We start from the raw sequence: 21,934 nt of genomic DNA on the forward strand, positions 1-21,934 counted from the left end.
TAGTTTAGGCGTGGTGCTTAGGCTTGGTAGTCACCTTGGGTTGTGTTCCACCCCACGGTATCACAGTGGTAGGCGGCAAGTGGTGACAGCCTTGTCCGTCCCTAGTAGTCCACCACGTTTGGGTGTTTTCATAGCAGTAGGATTGCTGAAAGTATGTTGGGCCCCTTCTCATCCCTTTCTGTGCCCTTCACTTAGGCTGCCGAAACAGATCAAGTTAGTAGCTTTTCAAGTTATCTTAGTAATTAGGATTCTATCTAAAGATAAGCCCTCTACCCTCCTACCTCTGCTCCTTAGCGGGTCCGGCTGAATCGCTCCAGACCGCTAGTCGACGCTTACCGTTCCTTGGATTCGATATCCCAGGCTTACTCACCTGGTGAAAGCTACAATTGGTCTCTGTGCGCTTGCGGAGTAATTCATTAGGCTAAGGAATGCCAACAGGGAGGAAGAAAGTATGCTGATTTATAGCAGGCGTATTAGTACCGGCTAGTGGCTATAGCCAGTATTAAACATCTTCGTTTTGTATCGGTTGGAGCCTCCAGCCGATACTAAAATGAACTCGGCGCTATTTAGTACGGATGGTGCCACCAGCTGGTACTAAATGGCCGCTAGCCGTCGCTTGCTGGCATCGGTGGCGCTCTTTAGTGCCTGCTGGTGGCTCCAGTCGGTACTAAACGGTTCCCAGGGGTATTGTTGCTTACGCACGATACTAAATGTTCGCATTAGTTCTAGTTGAAATCGTGCTCGGTACTAAGGGTCTTGGACGAATGTGAAGTTTTTTAGCAGTGTCATGCTGTATATTGCACTAAAAAAGTATCATTAGCTCCGTAGGAACCTACAAGCACAAATCTAGTCATTTTAAAAGTACTAAATGAAAATATTCACAACTTGCCTTCTATATAATCACAAATACCACAAATACAATATCCCAGTTTGCTAGAAACATAAATAGCACACCAATATAGTAAGTCATCAGTTCGAAAGCAAATGTTAGGAGTCACACGTGTGAATGACAGTTAAAGCATCACACAAGGTGGAACAATTTTATTTTGTTGCAAAAAAATTATTTTGGTTGCGGAATAATTTTTTATTGCTAGAACCATTAAAAAATTGTTACAAACAAAAAGATTATTTCAGCAATAAATTCGATTGGCTTAAATATATAGATCGGTTTGTTGGCCACTTTTTGACCGAAAACATCAAGTCCACTCGGAGTCACGCGCGTGGCCCCAAGAGCACCTGTTCGAGTTCTGCTAGTCGGCGTTGGCTGGTGCGGCCTAGGTTGTGGCTCACTCTGCTAAAGCCTGCTATGGCCCACTCTGCTGTGGGCTGGGTTACTGGTACGGTCTGGACTGTGGCCTACTCTGCTAACGGGCTGTGTTGTGGCCCACTCTCATGCGGGATGGGCTGCAGCTGCTGCTGTGTGGGCTGTGGCCCACTTACTGCTAGGTGTTGGCTCCTACTACGGGTTGGACTGTGATCCACGCACTATTGGGCTCTGGCTCGTGCTGTGGGCTGTGCTTCTACCATTACGGGGTTAGGGTGAAACGGAAACACACAATAAGCCAACCAGCCAGTAGTACTATTCTCTCATACTAAATCAGCACCAGCCACCAGCTACCAGTCAGTCAACAGTACTATTTTCTCATAACAAATCAGCACCAGCCACCAAGCACAACCAAGCGAACACAGCGAATGGGTTGGAGGGAGAGAAAAATATATCTATAACTAATCAACATTGTTATAATCATATGGCATTTACTGGCTAGCCTTTATGACGAATCAACTTGCGTCACGATATAGCGACTAGTTTTACAAAGATTTCTAATTGGTCTCAACGATGAACATCTTATTAGTTGTTGAAATATTAGACAATTGCATTTTTAAATTCTGGAATAAATAAATTATGAACATAACTAGATCTAGCATGAACAACTGTATCATACTAGTGGCAAGGCACAACAGGATGATTAACTCTGAGAACATGATTAAGAACTAGATGGAAAAACAGATTATGTACTGAGCCTTGGCTTTTGGGAAGATGAATGGAGATGATCGGACGAAGATGGTCCTGTTGACGGAGTGCAGCAGCCGATGTCACAGACGACGGTTTGCCGCGGCGCCTGACTTGGACGGAGGACGAGCCGTGATGAAGATCTTGAAGCAGTCGCGCCGGGCGCTTCCCAAAAAATTGTTCGTCCTCTCCCGGTGCAGGATCTCGAGGATGGAGGTTATGGAGACTTGCTCTCCTGATTGTCGGTGCACGCCGACGCTCGGGATGAAATAGGCTATGATGGCAGCACAGCAGTAAGAAAGAGGCAAAAATCTAGCTTTTATAACCCTAGCTCGGTTTTGTAATCTTAGCTTGAGTTGATATATTCTCTGGTGGCAGCCTATGGGTTAGATATATAGGAGATCCATAGGACCTCCTCAACTTCCCCTAGCATGGTGGGATTAAAGGTTTGCATCACTCCACCACTTCCTCATGTCCACATGGGCCTTTGAGATTTATTTGGAATAGCTGAAATATTTAATGGGCCAAGCCCAAATTCCTACAACCCCCCACCAGATCTCAAATACCCATTTAGAGATTTGCCTGTTTCTCACTACTGTTCAATATACCAATGTTTCGACGAGGACTGTTAAGTCGAACTCTCATCTAGAACTTCAAGCTACACTTATCCACAACTTGAACAATGAACTATGCCTTGAATTGCAAGTTTGGTGCAGACAAGTTTCACTCAAAGTCATAACCGGTACACGGCTGCCAGTAGCTTACTGCGCAGTTGGAGCATATACGTCATACCCCCTGGTCTCTTCATGAGCTTGTTAGAGATTACCCAAATCTCATATACTGCGATGTTTAACAGTCGAACTCATATAGGTGTGCTTCTTTCAAGAATGCTCTGTAGGACAACATCTTTACTTATCAAAGCAAATAGAAACACATTAAGGCGTATAGCCATCCTACCTTACAGCATTTGAGAGTATTGCATCTTTACTTAGAGAGGGTTTAGAAGGAATTACTCTCCTCAGTTCACCAATAGCTTGTTTTTCCCGGGTCCTAATTCACGAGATCTCCGATCACATAGGTTGGGTTACTACTATGACAACTTACACGAGTCTCATACCCATCTCCCTTGATGCACCTTCTATCACATTCTGTGATAGACCTTTTATAAAGGGATCTACTAGGTTCTTCTCTGTTGAAATATAAGTCACACTTATCACTCCGGAGTTTCCCAACTTTCTGACAGACTTCAGTCGTCTCTTGACATGTCTTGATGACTTCGCATTATCCATAGCACTGTTAACTTTGACTATCTCTGTTTGATTGTCGCAGTTTATAAGGATAGCCGGCACTGGTTATTCAACTACAGGCAAGTCCATCAAGAGCTCACGTAGCCACTCTGCCTCAACAGTGGCTGTGTCCAAAGCAGTGAGTTCTGCTTCCATGGTTGACCACGTCAAAATGGTCTGTTTGCAAGAACTCCATGATATCACACCACCTCCAAGGGTAAATACATACCTACTCATGGCATAAAGCTCACATCGGATATCCAATTTGAATCACTATATCCTTCAAGCACAGCGGGGTGCCCAGAATAGTGAATCCCATAACTCATAGTACCAACTAGATAGCGCATAACCCTCTCAAGTGCATGCCAATGATGAGTACCCGGGTTGGACATGAACCTTCTCAATTTGCTAACTGCAAATGATATATCGGGGTATCTTAGCTGATTTTTAGCAATTTTTTTGTTCTTTCGGAGTATCACACTGGGATCATAAGGAGTCAGAGAAAGCTTGCTATTCACATAGCCAAAGCGGCTCAATATCTTCTCCACATAATGAGATTGTGAAAGAGTAATCCCATTCTCATTCTTGATCAGCTTGATGTTCAGAATCACATCAGTTTCACCCAGATCTTTCATATCAAAACTGTTTGATAGAAAAAACTTGACATCATTGATCACTTCAATGTTCATACCAAAAATCAGTATGTCATCCACATACAAATATAATATGACTCCTGCACCCCCACCATAGCGATAGTACACACATTTATCAGCCTCGTTTATGACAAAACCCGCAGAAGTTAAAGTTCTGTCAAACTTCTCATGCCATTGCTTAGGCGCTTGTTTCAGACCATACAAAGACTTTAACAATTTGCACACCTTGCTCTCTGGATCCTTCACTACAAACCCATCAGGCTGATCCATATAGATCTCCTCATCCAACTCTCCATTCAGGAAAGCTGTCTTAACATCCATCTGATGAACGATAAGACCATATGATGCAGCTAGTGTAAGGAGTGCTCGAATAGTAGTCAATCTAGCAACAGGTGCATATGTGTCAAAGAAGTCTTTGCCTTCCTTTTGTGTGTAACCTTTGGCCACAAGCCTAGCCTTGTACTTCTCAATAGTACCATCAGGCCTAAGCTTTTTTTTGAACACCCATTTACAACCCACAGGATTCCAACCATAGGGTCGTTCAGTGAGTTCCCACGTACCATTGGATAGAATCAAGTCCATCTCACTTTAGACAGCTTCTTTCCAATCATCTGCATCTGGAGATGCATATGTCTCAGCAATAGTAGTAGGTGTGTCATCCACAAGATACACAGTGAAGTCATCACCAAAAGATTTTGCAACCCTTTGTCTCTTGCTCCTTCGAGGAGCTTCACTATCATCCATCTCAAGGATTTCCTCACGCTCAACTGGTTGTTCAGAAGTCTCGGTAACAATAGGAGCAACAGATTCAGGAGTTATCTCAGAAGAAAATCTAGACGTGCTATGCATATCTTTCATAGGAAAAATATTCTCAAAAATTATTGCATCACGAGATTCCATAATACTATCAACATGCACATCAGGTATCTCAGATTTAACTACTAAAATCAGTAAGCTATACTCCTCTGAGCATATCCTAAAAAGGCACAATCCACTGTTTTAGGTCCCAACTTGCGCTTCTTGTTGATTGGGACATTGACTTTCGCCAAGCATCCCCATGTACGCAAGTAAGAAAGCGATGATTTTCTCCCTATCCATATTTCATATGGGGTCTGAGCTTTATTTCTTTTTGGAACTCTATTCAAGACATGGCTCGCAGTCAATAAAGCCTCCCCCCACCATGCTTTAGATAAATCAGCAGTGTCTAACATGGCATTAACCAAGTCAGTCAACGTGCGGTTCTTTCTCTCAGCAACCCCGTTTGACTCGGGTGAGTAGAGAGGTGTCGTCTCATGAATAATATTATGTTCTTCACAAAATTCATCAAAGATTTTGGGAAAATATTCACCACCACTATCCGACCTTAAACGTTTGATCTTTCTCTCTAGTTGATTTTCAACTTCGGTCTTATAGATTTTAAAGTAATCAAGCGCTTCATCCTTAGTTTGCAACAAATAAATATAGCAAAATCTAGACGCATCATCAATCAAAGTCATGAAATATCTCTTTCCACCCTTTGTTAACACACCATTCATCTCGCATAGATTAGAATGTATGAGTTCGAGAGGTGCCAAGTTTCTCTCCTCGGCTGCCTTGTGAGGCTTTCGAGGTTGCTTCAATTGCACACAACTATGGCACTTCGAACCTTTGACAATAGTGAAATTCGAAATTAAACTCATGCTGGATAATCGAGACATTAAGCCAAAGTTAATATGACATAAACGAGAGTGCCGAATACCTTCATCATCATTAACAACGCCGCAAATATGGTTCACTGACTTATTACAAAAATCCACAAGGGAAAGGCGGAACAAGCCTCCGCAATTATAGCATTTACCAATGAATTGTCCATATTTTGACACGACTAATTTATTGGACTCTAACACTACCTTAAACCCATCCTTACACAGAAGGGAGCAGCTCACTAGATTCTTGTTGATAGTTGGGACATGCTGCACGTTCTTCAGCTGCACGATCTTTCTCGAAGTAAACTTCAGATCTATCGTACCAACACCACGAACAGAAGCATGTGACCCATTTCCCATCAGCACGCTTGAGCCTTGGACGGCCTGATAAGAAGAGAACAAAGAGATGTCAACGCACACATGAACATTAGCACCCGTATTAAACCACCAACTCATGGATTGAAATACCGAAAGAACAGTAGATAGATTACCGTACCCATCCTCAGTGCTTGCTAGTGTCGTCATGTTGACATCCTTGGTTCCTACCCCAGGATTAGCCTTTGCCTTGGGTCTGCACGATTTGAACAGTCTCTTGCAAAATGACCCCCCATCACCGCACGTGTAGCAACCTCCTTTGGAGTTTGTTTTCTTCTTCTACTTGAAGGTAGTAGTATTGACAGGCTTGTGGGCAGCCTTCTTGTTCTTGCTGTATGGGTGGTGCTTCTGCACCATGTTGGCGCTAGAGTTACCCTCACCTCCATTCTCAGAAACATCCTTAGCCCGAGCTTTCTCCTCAACATCAAGAGATGCTATCAAGTTTTCAACTGATTTTTCATGTCTCTTGTGTTTCAGAGTAGTGGCAAAATTCATCCAAGAGGAAGGCAACTTTGCAATTATGCACCCAGCCATAAATTTGTCCGGTAAAGGACACTTCAGGAGTTCGAGTTCTTTGACAAGAACTTGTACCTCATGAGCCTGTTCTACAACAAAATGGTTGTTCACCATCCTGAAGTCATGAAAGCTCACCATGGTGTATAGTTCACTACTAGCATTGTTGCATCATACTTTGCAACCAATGCATCCCACAACTCTTTTGCATCTATTATGTGCATGTACACATCAACCAGACGATCAGCGAGAACACTTATCACGCATCCCACGAAAATGTTGTTGGCATCCATGAACTTCCTCCTCTCCTCAGGAGAATGTTCACATGCTGGAATACCAAGCCTCGCTTCCCATGCATGCAGCACAGTAAGCCAGAGACGAACCTTGACTTGCCATCTCTTAAAGTGCACACCGGTAAACTTGTCTGGCCTCAGTGCATCAGCAAAACCAGCCATCATAAAATCAACAGATTGCCTATAATAAGGTTTTTGGATTATTGAAATATTAGACAATTGCATGATTAAATTCCGGAATAAATAAATCATGAACATAACTAGATCTAGCATGAACAACTCTATCGTACTAGTGGCAAGGCACAACAGGATGATTAACTCTGAGAACATAATTAAGAACTAGATGGAAAAACAGATTATGAACTGAGCCTTGGCTTTTGAGAAGACGAATAGAGATGACCGGACGAAGACGGTCCTGTTGACGGAGTGCAGCAGCTGACGTCGCAGACGACGGTTTGCCGCGGTGCCTAACTTGGACGATGGACGAGCCGTGATGAAGATATTGGAGCAGTCGCGCCAAGTGGTTCCCAAAAACCTTATTCGTCCTCTCCCAGTGCAGGATCTCGAGGACGGAGGTTCCAGAGGCCTACTCTCCCGATCGTCGGTGCACGCCGACGCTCGGGATGAAATAGGCTACGATGGCGGCACAACAGCAAGAAAGAGGCAAAAATCTAGCTTTTGTAACCCTAGCTCGGTTTTGTAACCTTAGCTTGAGTTGATATATTCTCTGGTGGTAGCCTATGGGTTAGATATATAGGAGATCCATAGGACCTTCTCAACTTCCCTTAGCAATGTGGGATTAAAAGTTTGCACCCCTCCACCACTTTCTCATGCTCACATGGACTTTGAGATTTATTTAGAATAGCTAAAATATTTAATGGGCCAAGCCCAAATTCCAATATTAGTGTCACTAAGCCGTAATGCCTCGTACATCATGTTATAAAATAGAACACAATAGTGATAAATAGCTCTAATATCATAAGATAATAATCACAAAAGGTGATGTATGTCGTATTGTCAGTTCAGTCTCTTCCACACCTTCTGCCCAAGCCCCCTACAAATGGAGCGGAACTACTTTAGCAACTGACATGCCTCTGCAAATAATTTTTAATTTTATTCTAGAAATTTATTTAATTAAAAAAATAGAACAGCGGATGGTCCGGCCTTTGGGGGCGGACAATTCGCTAGTTCGGACGTCCGAACTTCACTGCAGAAGGTTTGGACTTCGCTGCAGAAGGTTTGGATGTCCGAACGTCTTTACACTGCAGAAGGCAGTGAAGTTCGGACGTCCAAACCAACGGAATGTCCGCCACCTAAGGCCGGACCGTCCACTGTTCTATTATTTTAATTAAATAAATTTCAGTGTAAAAAAATTTCAGTGTTGGGGTGCCGTGGCCCCTACTGGCCCCCTGACTCCGCTGTTGGTTGGAGTGGAAACGAACAAGAAGGTTGAAGCTTAACTTTCTAGCATTTTTGCTTTGTTTTCTAGCTTTTTCTCTTGTCCGGTGAAATCCTTCATTTGATGATTAGAGTCTAAGAACTCTTGCAACGTTTGGTTGTACATATCCACTTTGTGGATATAGAGGTTGGCTTAATCCTGTATCTAAAAAACATCAATACCAGAAAAAGAGGCATTCGTCCACCTCTGATTAGTACCGGTTGCTTTAAAACCAGTACTAATGTCAATTTAGTACCGGTTCTACAACACAGTGCCCCAGGAGCCATTTAGTACAAGGTTATAAAACCGTCCGGTACTAAATGCCACCATTTAGTATCGGTTGGTGTTATAGCCCGATACGAAATGGCTCCCGGGGCTCCCCACCCATTTAGTACAGGACCATAACACCACCCGGTACTAAATGCTACAATTTAGTACCGGGTGGTGTTAAAAACCGGTTCTAAATGATCATGACCCAGTACTAAATGGTCCGCTCGGGTTACTTCAAATGGATAGCATGTCCTATGTACTCACATGTGCTGTGCGAGAGGGATGGTAGAGGAGACTACGCGCAAGGCCATATGTCACGAGTTCGAACCACGGCGCACACGCATTTATTCAGGTGCATTTTTTCTAAGTGGCAGTGCATTTAGTACCGGGCATTGTGACCGGTACTAATAGAGGTCCATTTAGTACCGGCCAGCCGGTACTAATGGCTCCAACCTCCCGGTACTAATGCTACTTTTTGTAGGCATGATGGAATGCAACGGCGCGGCCGGTCGGCCTGCTGGCATGGCTGCGCATTGTGTACGCAGCCACCGCTGCTGCCGGTGCCATATCTGGGCTGACCTGCTGAGTCACACTAAGCTCGCGTGGCTGCACCACGACCCAATGACGGCTGCCGCGCCGTCACCGCCCGACGATAAGGGCGACAGAGATGAGATGATAGGATTCACAAGCAAACCAGGTAAGACCAGATCGACGACTCTAATAATGAATCCCAACTGAGCTAGCCCACTCAACATCTCAGCTTAGTTACCACCAAATCAGATCGGCCCAAATGAAAAATCAAACTACAAAGACTGATTTTGGCCCAAACTATTAGCAACTTGACTAAGAGAATAACAGTGTTATCTAATAAATATTCTGAAATCCGAGGTAATATAAGAATTGCTGCAAATTCGATTGGCACATTTTTTCGTTTGGGATTGTTGAAACAAACCTGTGTAACTACCTGCGCTCAGCATGCACCGCGCCACGCCGTCACGCCGCGCTCTCCGCGCTCTGCGCTCCGCACGCGACGCGCCACGCCCGCGCTCTCCGCGTGGCGTCGTGATCGCGTTCCGTGCTCTCCACGCCGCTGCAAGCGCTCGCTTTGGACTCGCGCTTGCATGTAATCTAGCCGTGATTAGTTAGCCTGTGCATGTGATGTACTTGTATATAAACGTTGCTACTGATCAATACAAACTACGGTTCGTCCATTCTTTCTCTACATGGTATCAGTTACCCTTAGATCCTACTCTCTCGCTTCCGCGCTCTCCTGCCCCACGCAGCCATGGCCTCGTCTCCGGCGCATTCCTCTGCTAGCTCCGGCGACACCTCCGATGCATCTCAGCCCGCATCCATTGCCGTGGTGCAGACGGTGAACATCCGTTCACACGTCCCCATCCTTCTCGATCTCCTGGACTCCAACTACAGCCAGTGGAGGTGCTGCTTCGACTCCGTCCTCGGCAAGTTCGGCCTCGATGACATCGTCAAGACTCTGACGCCCATGGCGCAGCGCGACGCAGAAATGGCGCCAGATCAACTGCTGCATCGTCAACTGGCTGTACACCACCGTCAACAAGAACGTCTTCGACATCATCTACAAGCCTCGCGCCTCAGCGTTCACCCTTTGGTCGGACATCGAGGGCCTCTTCCGCGACCATGAACTCCAGCGCGCCGTCTACCTGGAGGTTGAGTTCCGCAGCCTCAACCAGGGCGACCTCAACATCTCGGACTACTGCTCCCGCCTCAAGCTCCTCGCTGATGGCCTGCGCGACGTCGGACAGCCCGTCTCAGAGTCGAGCTAGGTCCTCAACCTCCTCCGTGGGCTGAACCGCAAGTATCGCCACGTCAAGCTGGTGATCACGTCCAAGCACCCTCCTCGTACCTTCATGACTGGCCGTTCCTATCTGCTTCTTGAGGAGATCCAGATGCAGCATGATGACAAGGTTGAGGCGGGTCATGCCTACGTTGCCGGTCATGGTGGTTCCTCCGGCACCGGCGGCTCCTCCAGCCACGGCGGGTCCTCCGACGACAACGCCAACTCCCGCTCCAAGGCGAAGAACAAGCGTCGCGGCCGCGGCTCCAACTCCTCCAAGGCCGCGGGCGCCGGATCCAGCAACCCCGGCGGCGCCAACGTCGGCGGCGGCAGCACTGGCGGCGCTACACCACGCTCGCCTGTCCCATGGGCCGCGGGCTACAATCCCTGGACCGGCCTTGTTCAGGCCTGGCCCATGCCCTTCTGCGTCCCTGGGTCCGGCGTCTTGGGTCCGCGCCCACCAGTTCCGGCCCAACAGACGATGGCGGCCTTCCATCAGCCCGCCCTCCCGACGCTCCCCACGCCGACCGACCTCTCCAACTCCGGCGCGTCACAGAGCTGGGACAACAGCGCCCTCTACTCCGCGCTGAACGGCATCGGCGCCTCCACCTCTCCACCGAGTTCCCCCGACTGGTACCTCGACACCGGTGCATCCACGCACATGGCCGCGAACTCCGGTATCACCTCCTCCCCTTGCCCACTCCCACTCCCACAACAACTCTTCGTCACCGTTGGAAACGGTGCCCGGTTGCCCGTGACTCACACGGCAGCCGCCACCATTCCTACATCTTCTTCTCCTCTTCATCTACGTGATGTTCTTGTCACTCCTTCTCTGGTTAAGAATTTGATTTCCGTCAAGAAACTAACCCGTGACAATGCTGTTTCCATTGAATTTGACCCTGCCGGTTTCTCTATCAAGGACCTACGCACTCGCACGGTGAAGCTCCGATGTGACAGCCAGGGTGATCTCTATCCTCTACGATTGTCACAGCACCAAGCCCTCACTGCATCTTCGCCGGCGTCGGCCGAGTTGTGGCACAATCGTCTAGGACACCCCGGCTCCAACAGCTTTCGTCAGGTCCTTAGCTCCTTTGATTTCCAGTGCAATAAGTCAGCCACCCATACATGTTCTCATTATCAATTGGGCAAATATGTGAGGCTCCCCTTTTATTCCTCTGAAACTTCAGTTTATTTTCCCTTTCAACTTGTTCATTCGGATGTAAGGACGTCACCAGTTTACAGTCATTCGGGTTTCAAATATTATGTTGTTTTGCTTGATGCTTACACCCATTACATTTGGACATTCCCGATTAGACAGAAATCTGACGTTCCGGCCATCATCCGCTCTTTCTTCTCCTACGTACACACACAATTCAGACTCCCTGTTCTTGCGCTCCAAACAGACAACGGGAAGGAATTTGACAACATCACGATGCGTCATTTCCTCTCTGCACAAGGCACTGCCTTCCGTCTCTCTTGCCCTTACTCCTCACAGCAAAATGGCAAGGCCGAGAGGGCTCTACGCACGATAAATGATTGTGTTCGTACTTTGCTCATACATAGTGCAGCTCCGACTTCTTTTAGGGCTGAGGCGCTGAACACGGCGACGTTCCTCCTCAACCGGCGTCCATGCCACGCCACGGGCATCGTCACCCCACATCACCTCCTCCTCGGCACGCCTCCACGCTACGACGAGCTACGCGTCTTTGGCTGCCTCTGCTACCCCAACTTGACTCCGACGACGCCGCACAAACTCAGTCCGCACTCCGAGGCATGTGTCTTCCTCGGCTACCCGACTGGTCACCATGGGTACCGCTGCTACAACATCGCCATGCGACGCGTCTACACGTCTCGCCACGCCGTGTTCGTCGAGCATGTCTTCCCGTTCCGCGACACGCCTCCGCGAGCTGCTCCACCTCCACCACCGCCGGTCTGCAGCGACACCGACACGGTCCCTGCCCCTCCATCACGCCGGGAGCGCGCCGTGCCGCGACATGGCAGCCAGCGCCTGGAGGCTGCCCGCCACGACGACATCGGCAGCCAGCGCCAGGGCGCCTCCCCCCACGACGACGTCGCCACTTATGATGCTAATCGCCACGACGGTGCTGCCCACAACATCGCCGTCGGCTCCTCGTCCCCACCTGCGCACCCGAACGCCACGACATCCCAACAGCCCACCGCACCAGCTCCTCCCCAGCACCAGATGATCACTCGAGCACGAGCCGGCATTGTCAAGCCAAACCTGCGATACGCACTCGCCAGCGACACTGCGTCCATCAGTCCCGTTCCGCGGTCTGTACGTGCGGCGCTCCAGGATGCCCCATGGCGTGACGCCATGCAACAAGAGTTTGATGCTCTCCAGCATAACCGCACGTGGACTCTTGTGCCACGGCCTCCCGGTGCTCAGATCATCTCTGGTAAATGGGTCTTCAAACACAAGCTGCGCTCCGATGGCACCCTCGAGCGTTACAAAGCTCGATGGGTGGTGCGCGGGTTTCATCAGCGGCCGGGGATCGACTTCGGCGAAACCTTCTCCCCGGTCGTCAAACCTGCCACGATCCGTGTCGTCCTCATGCTCATCACGTCCAAGCGCTGGCCAGCGCACCAACTGGATGTATCCAACGCCTTCCTCCACGGCAACATCACAGAACGCGTCCTGTGTCAGCAGCCGACGGGCTTTGAGGATCCTCAACGACCCACCGACGTCTTTCTCCTGTCGCACACACTTTACGGCCTTCGCCAGGCACCTCGCGCATGGTTCACCAGGTTTGCTGAACTTGCCGTCTCCCTCGGCTTCAAGCAATCACGCTCGGACTCCTCCTTGTTCGTGTACAAGAACGGCAACGACATGGCGTACTTGCTGCTTTATGTGGACGACATGATCCTCTCTGCATCCACTACTGCACTTCTTTGCCATTTCATCACCAGCCTCAAGACCGCCTTCGCCGTGAAAGACACGGGGCCAGTCAGCTACTTCCTCGGCATCGACGTTCAGCGGCACGCAGATGGCTTCGTCCTCTCCTAAGCTGCGTACGCCAATGACGTCCTCGAGCGCGTTGGCATGGCGAACTGCAAGGCTGCCCCGACGCCGGCTGATGAGAAGCCCAAATCTTCTAGCACTGATGAAATGCCCCTCAAGGATGCCTCATGGTACCGCAGCATGGCCGGCGCCCTCCAGTACCTCACGTTGACGCGGCCCGACATCGCCTATGTCGTCCAACAAGTTTGCCTCCATATGCACTCACCCAAGGATTGCCACGGTGCACTTCTCAAGCGCATCCTCCGGTACATCAAGGGCACCGCGACACTCGGCTTGCACCTCCACGCCGCTTCCTCACCGACCCTGACAGCTTACACAGACGCCGACTGGGCAGGTTGCCCAGACACTTGTCGGTCTACGTCAGGCTTCGAGGTGTTCCTCGGGGATTCCTTGGTCTCATGGTCCTCGAAGCGGCAAACGACGGTGTCACGTTCCTCGGCCGAAGCGGAGTACCGTCGCGTGGCAAATGCAGTGTCCGAATGCACGTGGATCCGGCAACTTCTTGGAGAGCTCCATTGTGCCGTGCCCAAGGCGACTGTCGCATATTGTAACAACATCTCCAGCGTCTACATGGCTCGCAATCCCGTTCATCACCGACGGACTAAGCACATCGAGCTGGATATCCACTTTGTCCGTGAGAAAGTGGCCGTCGGTGAGCTCCGCGTCCTCCAAATCCCGAGTGCAAAGCAGTTCGCCGATGTCTTCACCAAGGGGTTGCCGACGTCGCTGTTCGAGGATTTCCGCTCCAGTCTCTGCGTCGGAGCGACGAGCTGAGACTGCGGCGGGGTGTTGCAACAAACCTGTGTAACTACCTGGGCTCGGCATGCACCGCGCCACGCCGTCATGCCGCGCTCTGCACGCCGCACGCGACGCGCCACGCCCGCGCTCTCCGCGTGGCATCGTGATTGCGTTCCGCGCTCTCCGCACCGCTGCATGCGCTCGCTTTGGACTCATGCCTGCATGTAATCTAGCCGTGATTAGTTAGCCTGTGCATGTGATGTACTTGTATATAAACGTTGCGACTGATCAATACAAACTACTGTTGGTCCATTCTTTCTCTACAGGGATTATGTCAAATTAAAACTTAGTTTATGTTAGTTCTAGAAGGAAAACAGGGCACGAATTAAATCAATGAAAAGTCCACTGGAGGGATGGGAGGATCATCACACTTTTTCTTTAATTTGCTCGGGACATTTTTGTCCGCTAAACCAAATGTTAAAGTAATTTGAGTGACTAGGTTCAAAAGGTGATTTATGAGATTACAGATTAGTTAAAAAGTTTAGAGATCCAAGCGAGAACTCAATTCAAGGTTATTAGGACATATACCAAGATAATATACAGGAACAAAAAAACATGTTACAAGTCTCAGCCAAAGTAAATCTTTGCATGCCACTAAGCGCCAATGTCTTCTTTGTTGTTTCTTTTCGTGGCGGCGGTATGCGTTGCCACCTAGCGTGTTGATTAATAATATTTTCAGACATTCACACCATGTGAACTCGAAATAAAGTTATAAAAGATACCTATAGGCCGTAGCTTATACGTCTGCAACATATTTGTTCCACCGATTCTGACTGATACGACTGAAATTTGTTAATATTCCGTTTAAGAAAAAACATTCCCACATGAAAAAAGTATATATGCTGCACAACAGAAAAAATGTGTCGTTAGTTGAATTTTGTGAATGTTCAAAAATGTTATTGCTTCACAATAAAAATGTCCAAGAAATGAACAGAAATTTGGTAAGAAAATGTGCACTTTTTATAATGGTATATGCTGAGTGCATGGTAATATGGAGCTTAATTTTTTTATATACGTTTGAGAGAAATACCAGATGACAACTATAACCGCATAACCAATAAAATTGTCATTCTCAGCTGTGCAGCAAAACGCACGTCTCAAGCACAAGTATTTTATAGAAGTGCAGTGGCAACCCTACTTTCACGGCTACGGAGGTGTCCCTTTCCACAAAGCCACATAACACATCGACACATCGTACAAGCACAGTTTCTTCGACTACTTTCACACAGCATAGCGGTAGCTATATATACCCACGCCACCCACAGTTCCAATCACCAAACCAAAGCACAGTGTGCAAAAAACAGCAGCAAACAAGAACAACCATGGCCACCTGTAGCAAGGCTTTGCTCCTCGCCATCCTTGGCTGCGCCTTCGTCTGCAGCGCTGTTCACGCGGCTCGCGATTTGACTGATGACTCGGCCATGGCAGCGAGGCACGAGCTGTGGATGAGCCAGTACGGCCGCGTCTACAAGGACGATGCCGAGAAGGCACAGCGTTTCGAGGTGTTCAAGGCCAACGTCAAATTCATCGAGTCGTTCAATGCCGCTGGGAATCGCAAGTTCTGGCTTGGCATCAACCAGTTCGCCGACCTCACCAATGCTGAGTTCAGGGCGACCAAGACTAACAAGGGCTTCAAACCTAGCCCAGTGAAGGTTCCTACCGGATTTAGGTACGAAAATGTTAGCATTGATGCGCTTCCGGCTAGCATCGACTGGAGGACTAAAGGTGCTGTTACACCCATCAAGGATCAAGGCCAATGTGGTATGAAAAATAACTTTATATAATGCACATGCAAAAACTTTTTTTTCCTTAGATCGGTGCCGCACTACAGTATCTAATGTATCTAATGTAGTACTATGATCATTTGCAGGCTGTTGCTGGGCATTCTCAGCTGTGGCTGCAACGGAGGGCATCGTCAAGATCAGCACCGGCAAGCTCACCTCGCTCTCGGAGCAAGAGTTGGTCGACTGCGACATCCATGGTGAGGACCAGGGCTGCGAGGGTGGTTTGATGGACGATGCCTTCAAGTTCATCATCAAGAACGGCGGCCTAACCACCGAGTCCAGCTACCCGTACACAGCCTCTGACGGCACGTGCAAGAGCGGATCAAACAGTGCCGCAACCATCAAGGGCTACGAGGATGTGCCGGCCAACAATGAGGCTGCCCTCATGAAGGCCGTAGCCAACCAGCCTATTTCGGTGGCTGTGGACGGAGGAGACATGACATTCCAGTTCTACTCCGGTGGTGTCATGACCGGCTCTTGCGGCACTGACTTGGATCATGGGATTGCAGCTATCGGATATGGAAAGACAAGTGATGGCACCAAATATTGGCTGATGAAGAACTCTTGGGGTGCGACATGGGGCGAGAACGGTTACCTGAGAATGGAGAAGGATATTTCGGACAAGAGGGGCATGTGTGGCCTCGCCATGGATCCCTCCTACCCCACCGAGTAGGATTATCTTTTATGCCTCAGACTCATACAACATATCCACATCGATCGAATAAACATGGAGGCTACTTTGTCTTGTCAATTGTCATGTGTATAGCCCATTTTTATTGTCTAATTTGTTGCACAAGGTCATGTTGTTAATGTGTACAGTTGCTGTCAAACCCGGGGCGGGGACTGCTCACAAAACTTAGAATGGTCTAGAATAATGGATGGGGCATGTACCATACCCTACGCCATTGTAACTACGTCACGAGTAGAATTAGTCGGAACAGAAGGAAACTCCTAACCTAGTATTCAGCTACCAAGCTGTTGACAAAAATTCTAGCAGACAGGCTCCAAGCAATAATCATCTAGCTCCTGCATCGAAATTAGTATGGCTTTATAAAGAATAGAACCATTCAAGAATGTATTGCTTAGTGTTTTGAGTACATTCATCAGTGTCATCAAAGAGAGAAACCGTACCATTATTCTGAAACTGATTTTGCTAAGGCTTTTGACACCATTGAACATAGTATCATTATTCAAATCACTAGTAAGGTGCCCGTGCTAACGCCACGGGTAAATTTTAAACGCACACTAAACAACACATGATCCATAGTCCGAACTGAGAAATATTTGCTTCACACAAACAACACATGATCTTAAGAAATGTTAGACAAAGAGCATATAACCATCTAGACAAAGAGCAATCAATATAAATCTCCTTGTACTGTACCAGTGAACTTCCCAGTGTTGTACCCAGAGACCATAATATAACAGAATGTCAACAAGAACACACGGAATTCATATTCATATGGCTTCATCTTTGCATATGTCTTTGTAAAGGTTGTGAAAAAGGCTACCAATACATATCATCGAAGGAAACTGAACTTTTGCTCAGCAGTGCTCACATCTCCATTTGCTTCAGGGATTTTGCCTCTCATCGCAGCGCTCACAGCAGAAGTTTTAATCAGCATCAAGTCTCTCAGCCCTTGTAAACTGCAGGAGCGGTGCCGTCCTCGTTGGAGCAGCAATGCCGCCGCCCCTGTTCGTCGCCTCCTCCGCCGAGTCATCGATGCGGCCACCCTGAATGGTTCTGGGATTCGGCCCGAGTGGACCGAATTCCACCGAAATTCGTCCATTTCGGTCCAGCCCGAGATAAAACCAAACCGGGCAAAAATTTCGGCCCAGTTCAAATTTTCAGCCCACAAACATCCCTCACACTGGATTGCCGCTGCTCTCCCCCACCATCTGTGTGTTCGACGCTGGCCTGCGTGCGTCCTCTGTAAGCCCACTGCAGTGCCTATTGTTTGGAGAATTTTTTTCTCAAATTTTGCTCAAATTTCGTTCAAATTTTGAGTGGGAACCTGTCCGAAATTTCCGAATTTCGTCCAATTCGGCGGGCTCTGAAATTTTCCAGAAAAAGAATCCCCGGCCGAAGCCGACGTGGACACAAGCCCTTCCGCACCAGCCGCATTTCCTCTGCCCCACGGCGACCCGAATTGATTGTTGGAGAAGGCCGCTTGCATGGAGCTCGACAACGCTGCCGCCCTGCAGGAGCAGAACGCCGGCACACCCCTCCGATTTCGTTTTGCGACGTTCCTATGCCGCAAGACCAATCCAGCACTCCCATGGCGACGCCCAGGCACGAGGTGTGTCCACTCGATCGGTCTTCGCCACCTCTCCATCGCCGGAATGCCGCCGCCACATAGCAGCTCCAAAGCTGCCGCCGCCGGCCAGATTCCGGGTGAATCCCTCCCCTCCCGTCGCAAGTGAGCACGCCCTCATGGTCCCCTCAATCTCCTCTCTCTTTTCCCACCTCGCCTTGGCCTCCTGCACACCCAAACTCCAACGAGGCAAATCTCCAGGAGCTCCAGGAACTCAGTCCGCCATGGACAGAAGCTCTTTAAGCTCTTGCAAATAGCCCCCTCAAGAACCTTGCAATCTATTCTTTAATTCTTGTGTCTTGACTATTTCATGGAAAACCCCCTAGATCTATTCAACACCTGCACATAAATCCAAATCAATTCTTTTACAGATCTTACCCTACTCTATGATCAATTCGCGAGCACTGTTTACAGTGTGTTGTATATCTTTTCAGCTAACTCTTGCCATCTATGTTTTATTGCATATAGGTCCTTGCGGCGATGTTTACCCCATAGATCGGCCGTTTTAGTTCCGTTTTAATCTGTTCTTGTTGCGTTAGCTTTGTTTTAGCCTAGGCTATAGATTAGTAGCGCAGTTGTACCGTAGTTTTGTTTTCATAATTAAAATTAAAATTTATTTGACTAATGTCTATTTCAACTAGCTTTTCGAATTAAAAGCTAATTAGAGCTCTACATCGGTTTTCATAATTAATGTTAATTTGATTTATGCCAACATAAATGTGTATTTTATATAACTTGTTTAGTTCAAACCACGGATCACAATGTTTCACGCTTAGATGTTCTCACATGCATGTCTTTTATTTTGCTAGTTAAATAGTTAACTGGTTTAATTTATACCGGAACTCGATAAATAAAATTTGACTAAGTTGATCTGGTCTTTACAAATGTAAAATGAATTAATTTAACTCTAAAATATCTTTTATATGTGTTTTCTTAATTAAAATAAATTAAGCTTATTGTTTTCTTTTCTGTTATAATATAAATCTTTCGATAGCTGTGTCTTTTCAACGATAGCTCTGTTTTCAATGTTTCTTGCACCCTTGTGTTTGTAGGTCCGAGCCCTCTCCTTTATTGCATTCTTATAATGCTTTTCTTCTGTTGTGCTTGTTTTTCTTGCTTGTATGTTTGTACCCGATGCTTGTTGCGAGTAGAAAGAAATGCAGTTCAAGAGCTGTGAAGATGAAGATCGAGAAAATCTGGAAGTGACCGGGTGCTCTAGCCTAAGAGGGGGAGGGGGTGAATTAGGCACTCTTAAAATCTTAACCTATGGCTCCAACTAGTTTGTACAAAATTTAAACTAAAACAAGGTATCTAGATGTGCAACTATGGTTCTTCAAGTATGAAAACATCATCCCAAAAAGAGTTTTGCAACCTATAGCCAATCCTAACAAGATACTACACTAAGAAAGTAAAGGCACACAAGTTGCAATATAAAATGCGGAATCTTAAAGACGAGGGATGAGAGAAAGCAAACTCTCGACACGAGAATTTATCCTGTGGTTCGGATTGCCAAAAAGGCGCCCCTACATCCACGTTGTTGAAGCACTCACGAAGAGTATCGCTTCCCGGCAATCAAGTCTCTTCGGTGAACACAATCACGGTCACCTTGATCCCGATTTCCACTAAGGGAGATTGCCCATGAAGGAGGGGTCTCCATCCCCCGCACAATGTTGTTGACGCTGCTCCACACCAAGTCGGAGGGTCGTTGACGTGCCGGCGAGCCACCAATGCTCCAAGGAGGCCGGCGCACCGAAATACAAGTTTGGTTCACTCTAGAACCAGCCACAAGGATCTCAACCTTGCTTGCTCACTCACTTAGGAGCTAACCTAGCACTAACACTTACAAAGCTTGTGCTAAGGACTAAGGATTTGATCTCTATGCTCTTGGATGGCTTGGAGATGTTCTTGGATATGTGTGTGATGTCTTGGGACTCCAGCAAGCTTCAAATGGCCGGGGGAACTCATATATTTAGGCCTCCAAGTCGAACTAGCCGTTTGTAGCCGTTAGCAGCTTTTCTGCGTGGGCATCGGAACTTCTAGTGCTTCTGCATCGATTCTTCCAGTCACTCACAAGCTGAAACTAGCCGTTGGCTTCTCTGACGCTTCTGCAGCTGAGTTGGCACCCATCGGTTGAACCGATGCAATGGTGTCGGTTCAACCGGTGACTCTTGATCATCTTGTAGTCGTTGCCCTTGCTGACGTCATTGCTCTGACGCACCACCGGTTCAACCGGTGCAGAAAACTTCGCTTCTGCTCGCTTGACATCGTCTTTGGACAATGATACATTGATTGCACCGATGCCTATCTTGACATCGTCGATTCAACCGGTGCTTCACTTGATCTTCTCTTGATCTTCATTTCGCGCTCAGACTTGCACTGATGCTCGGGCGTTGGATCTTCCGACAACTATTGGATGCACCGATGCACCAATGCACTAATGCTCGGTTCACCATGCTCATAAGTGAAGGGTATTCTTCTCCAGCTATGATGATCCTGATCTCATAATTCAATCCTCGGTGAAACCAAAACTGTTTCTTCTCTTTGGTGTCTGTCTCGTCGGGGACATACCTCATCATCCTGGTGAAATGTCATGCATACTCGTGCACTTTCATGGCTCCCTGTGTCATATTGAGGAACTCTTCTGCTTTGTTGACGATCAACTGTCGGGGGATGTGGTACTTACGAAAGGCTTCAGTGAACTCCTTCCAAGAGATGTGTGTAGGATTCTCGGGGCATAACAGTAGCTATCCCACCAATCTCTAGCTGTACCCTTCAACTAGTGTGTAGCTAGGGCAACACACTACTCATCGGTGCAGGTAGTTAGGTCAAGTTTCTTCTCGATTTCTCTCAACCAATCCTCAGCTTCAAGTGGGTCATCTGAGTGATCAAAGGTAGGTGGCTTTAGCTTGAGGAAGCTCTCAATCCTCTTTCGTAGGCCTTCCTTGGGTGTTTCTTGATTCTGGGCAACAATTTGCACCAATTACTGAAGTAACTGTGTCTGAGATGCCATTGCTTCTGCTACGGTTGGCTCTTGAAGTAGCGGTGCTCCTTGCTGGCGATTGTTCTCATCTGTGTCCATCGGTGATGGGGTAGGGTTAGCATTGACCTCCTCATCGGCCTCTTCTTCATTTTCTCCTTCAACCACCTGTCCCGCAGGAGTTTGGGGAGCTCTGGCAGTCAGGGCTACGCCTCTGCCTTGCTCGCAGGTGGAACAGATGCCTGTGCATGTCCGAGGGTTGCTGCTGCAGTTTCCCCTTGAGCGGCTTCTGCTGAACGTGCCATCAGGCGGCTGGATCTTCGAACTGGCATCTTCTGCGAAGGATAGACGAGGTACTAACTCGACACTCACTAAGAAAAGGCACAAAACTATATCCTACACTCAAGGTTAAGAATCATAAGGGGCAAGCAAGATGCAATTAAGATGCAAGCACTCAATCAATCAAACATTCCTGATCTATCACACTCTTCTAACTAATTACTTCGTAACTGCTTCGAATGGGTAGTCTCTACTTCATGGTGTTCAGGGTCTCTCGGGAGTAAACCGAGTTCACTTCCTTCTAATCCAAAAAGGCTTCGTAAGAGACTTCATCGGCGCAGGTAAGAGAATGATTCAAGGAATAGGGGAAATTGAGTCAAAAGGTAGTAGTTAATAGTTCAAAG

At 47.8% G+C, this 21,934-nt stretch overlaps 2 protein-coding genes across 2 annotated transcripts; both read left to right on the forward strand.

The window, feature by feature from the left end:
• Positions 1–9,809: 9,809 nt before the first annotated feature.
• Positions 9,810–10,326, forward strand: LOC120662418. The gene is made up of 2 exons (XM_039941567.1): positions 9,810–9,988; positions 10,035–10,326. Exons 1-2 carry the CDS (start codon positions 9,810–9,812, stop codon positions 10,324–10,326), a joined length of 471 nt encoding a protein of 156 aa, XP_039797501.1.
• Positions 10,327–15,500: 5,174 nt separating this feature from the next.
• On the forward strand, positions 15,501–16,632 carry LOC120658731 (senescence-specific cysteine protease SAG39-like). The gene is made up of 2 exons (XM_039936949.1): positions 15,501–15,936; positions 16,046–16,632. Exons 1-2 carry the CDS (start codon positions 15,597–15,599, stop codon positions 16,630–16,632), a joined length of 927 nt encoding a protein of 308 aa, XP_039792883.1. The 5' UTR covers positions 15,501–15,596.
• The last annotated feature ends 5,302 nt before the right edge of the window (positions 16,633–21,934 follow it).

The sequence above is a fragment of the Panicum virgatum genome, chromosome 2N (assembly GCF_016808335.1).
Source record: "Panicum virgatum strain AP13 chromosome 2N, P.virgatum_v5, whole genome shotgun sequence".
Classification (NCBI taxonomy): Eukaryota; Viridiplantae; Streptophyta; class Magnoliopsida; order Poales; family Poaceae; genus Panicum; species Panicum virgatum.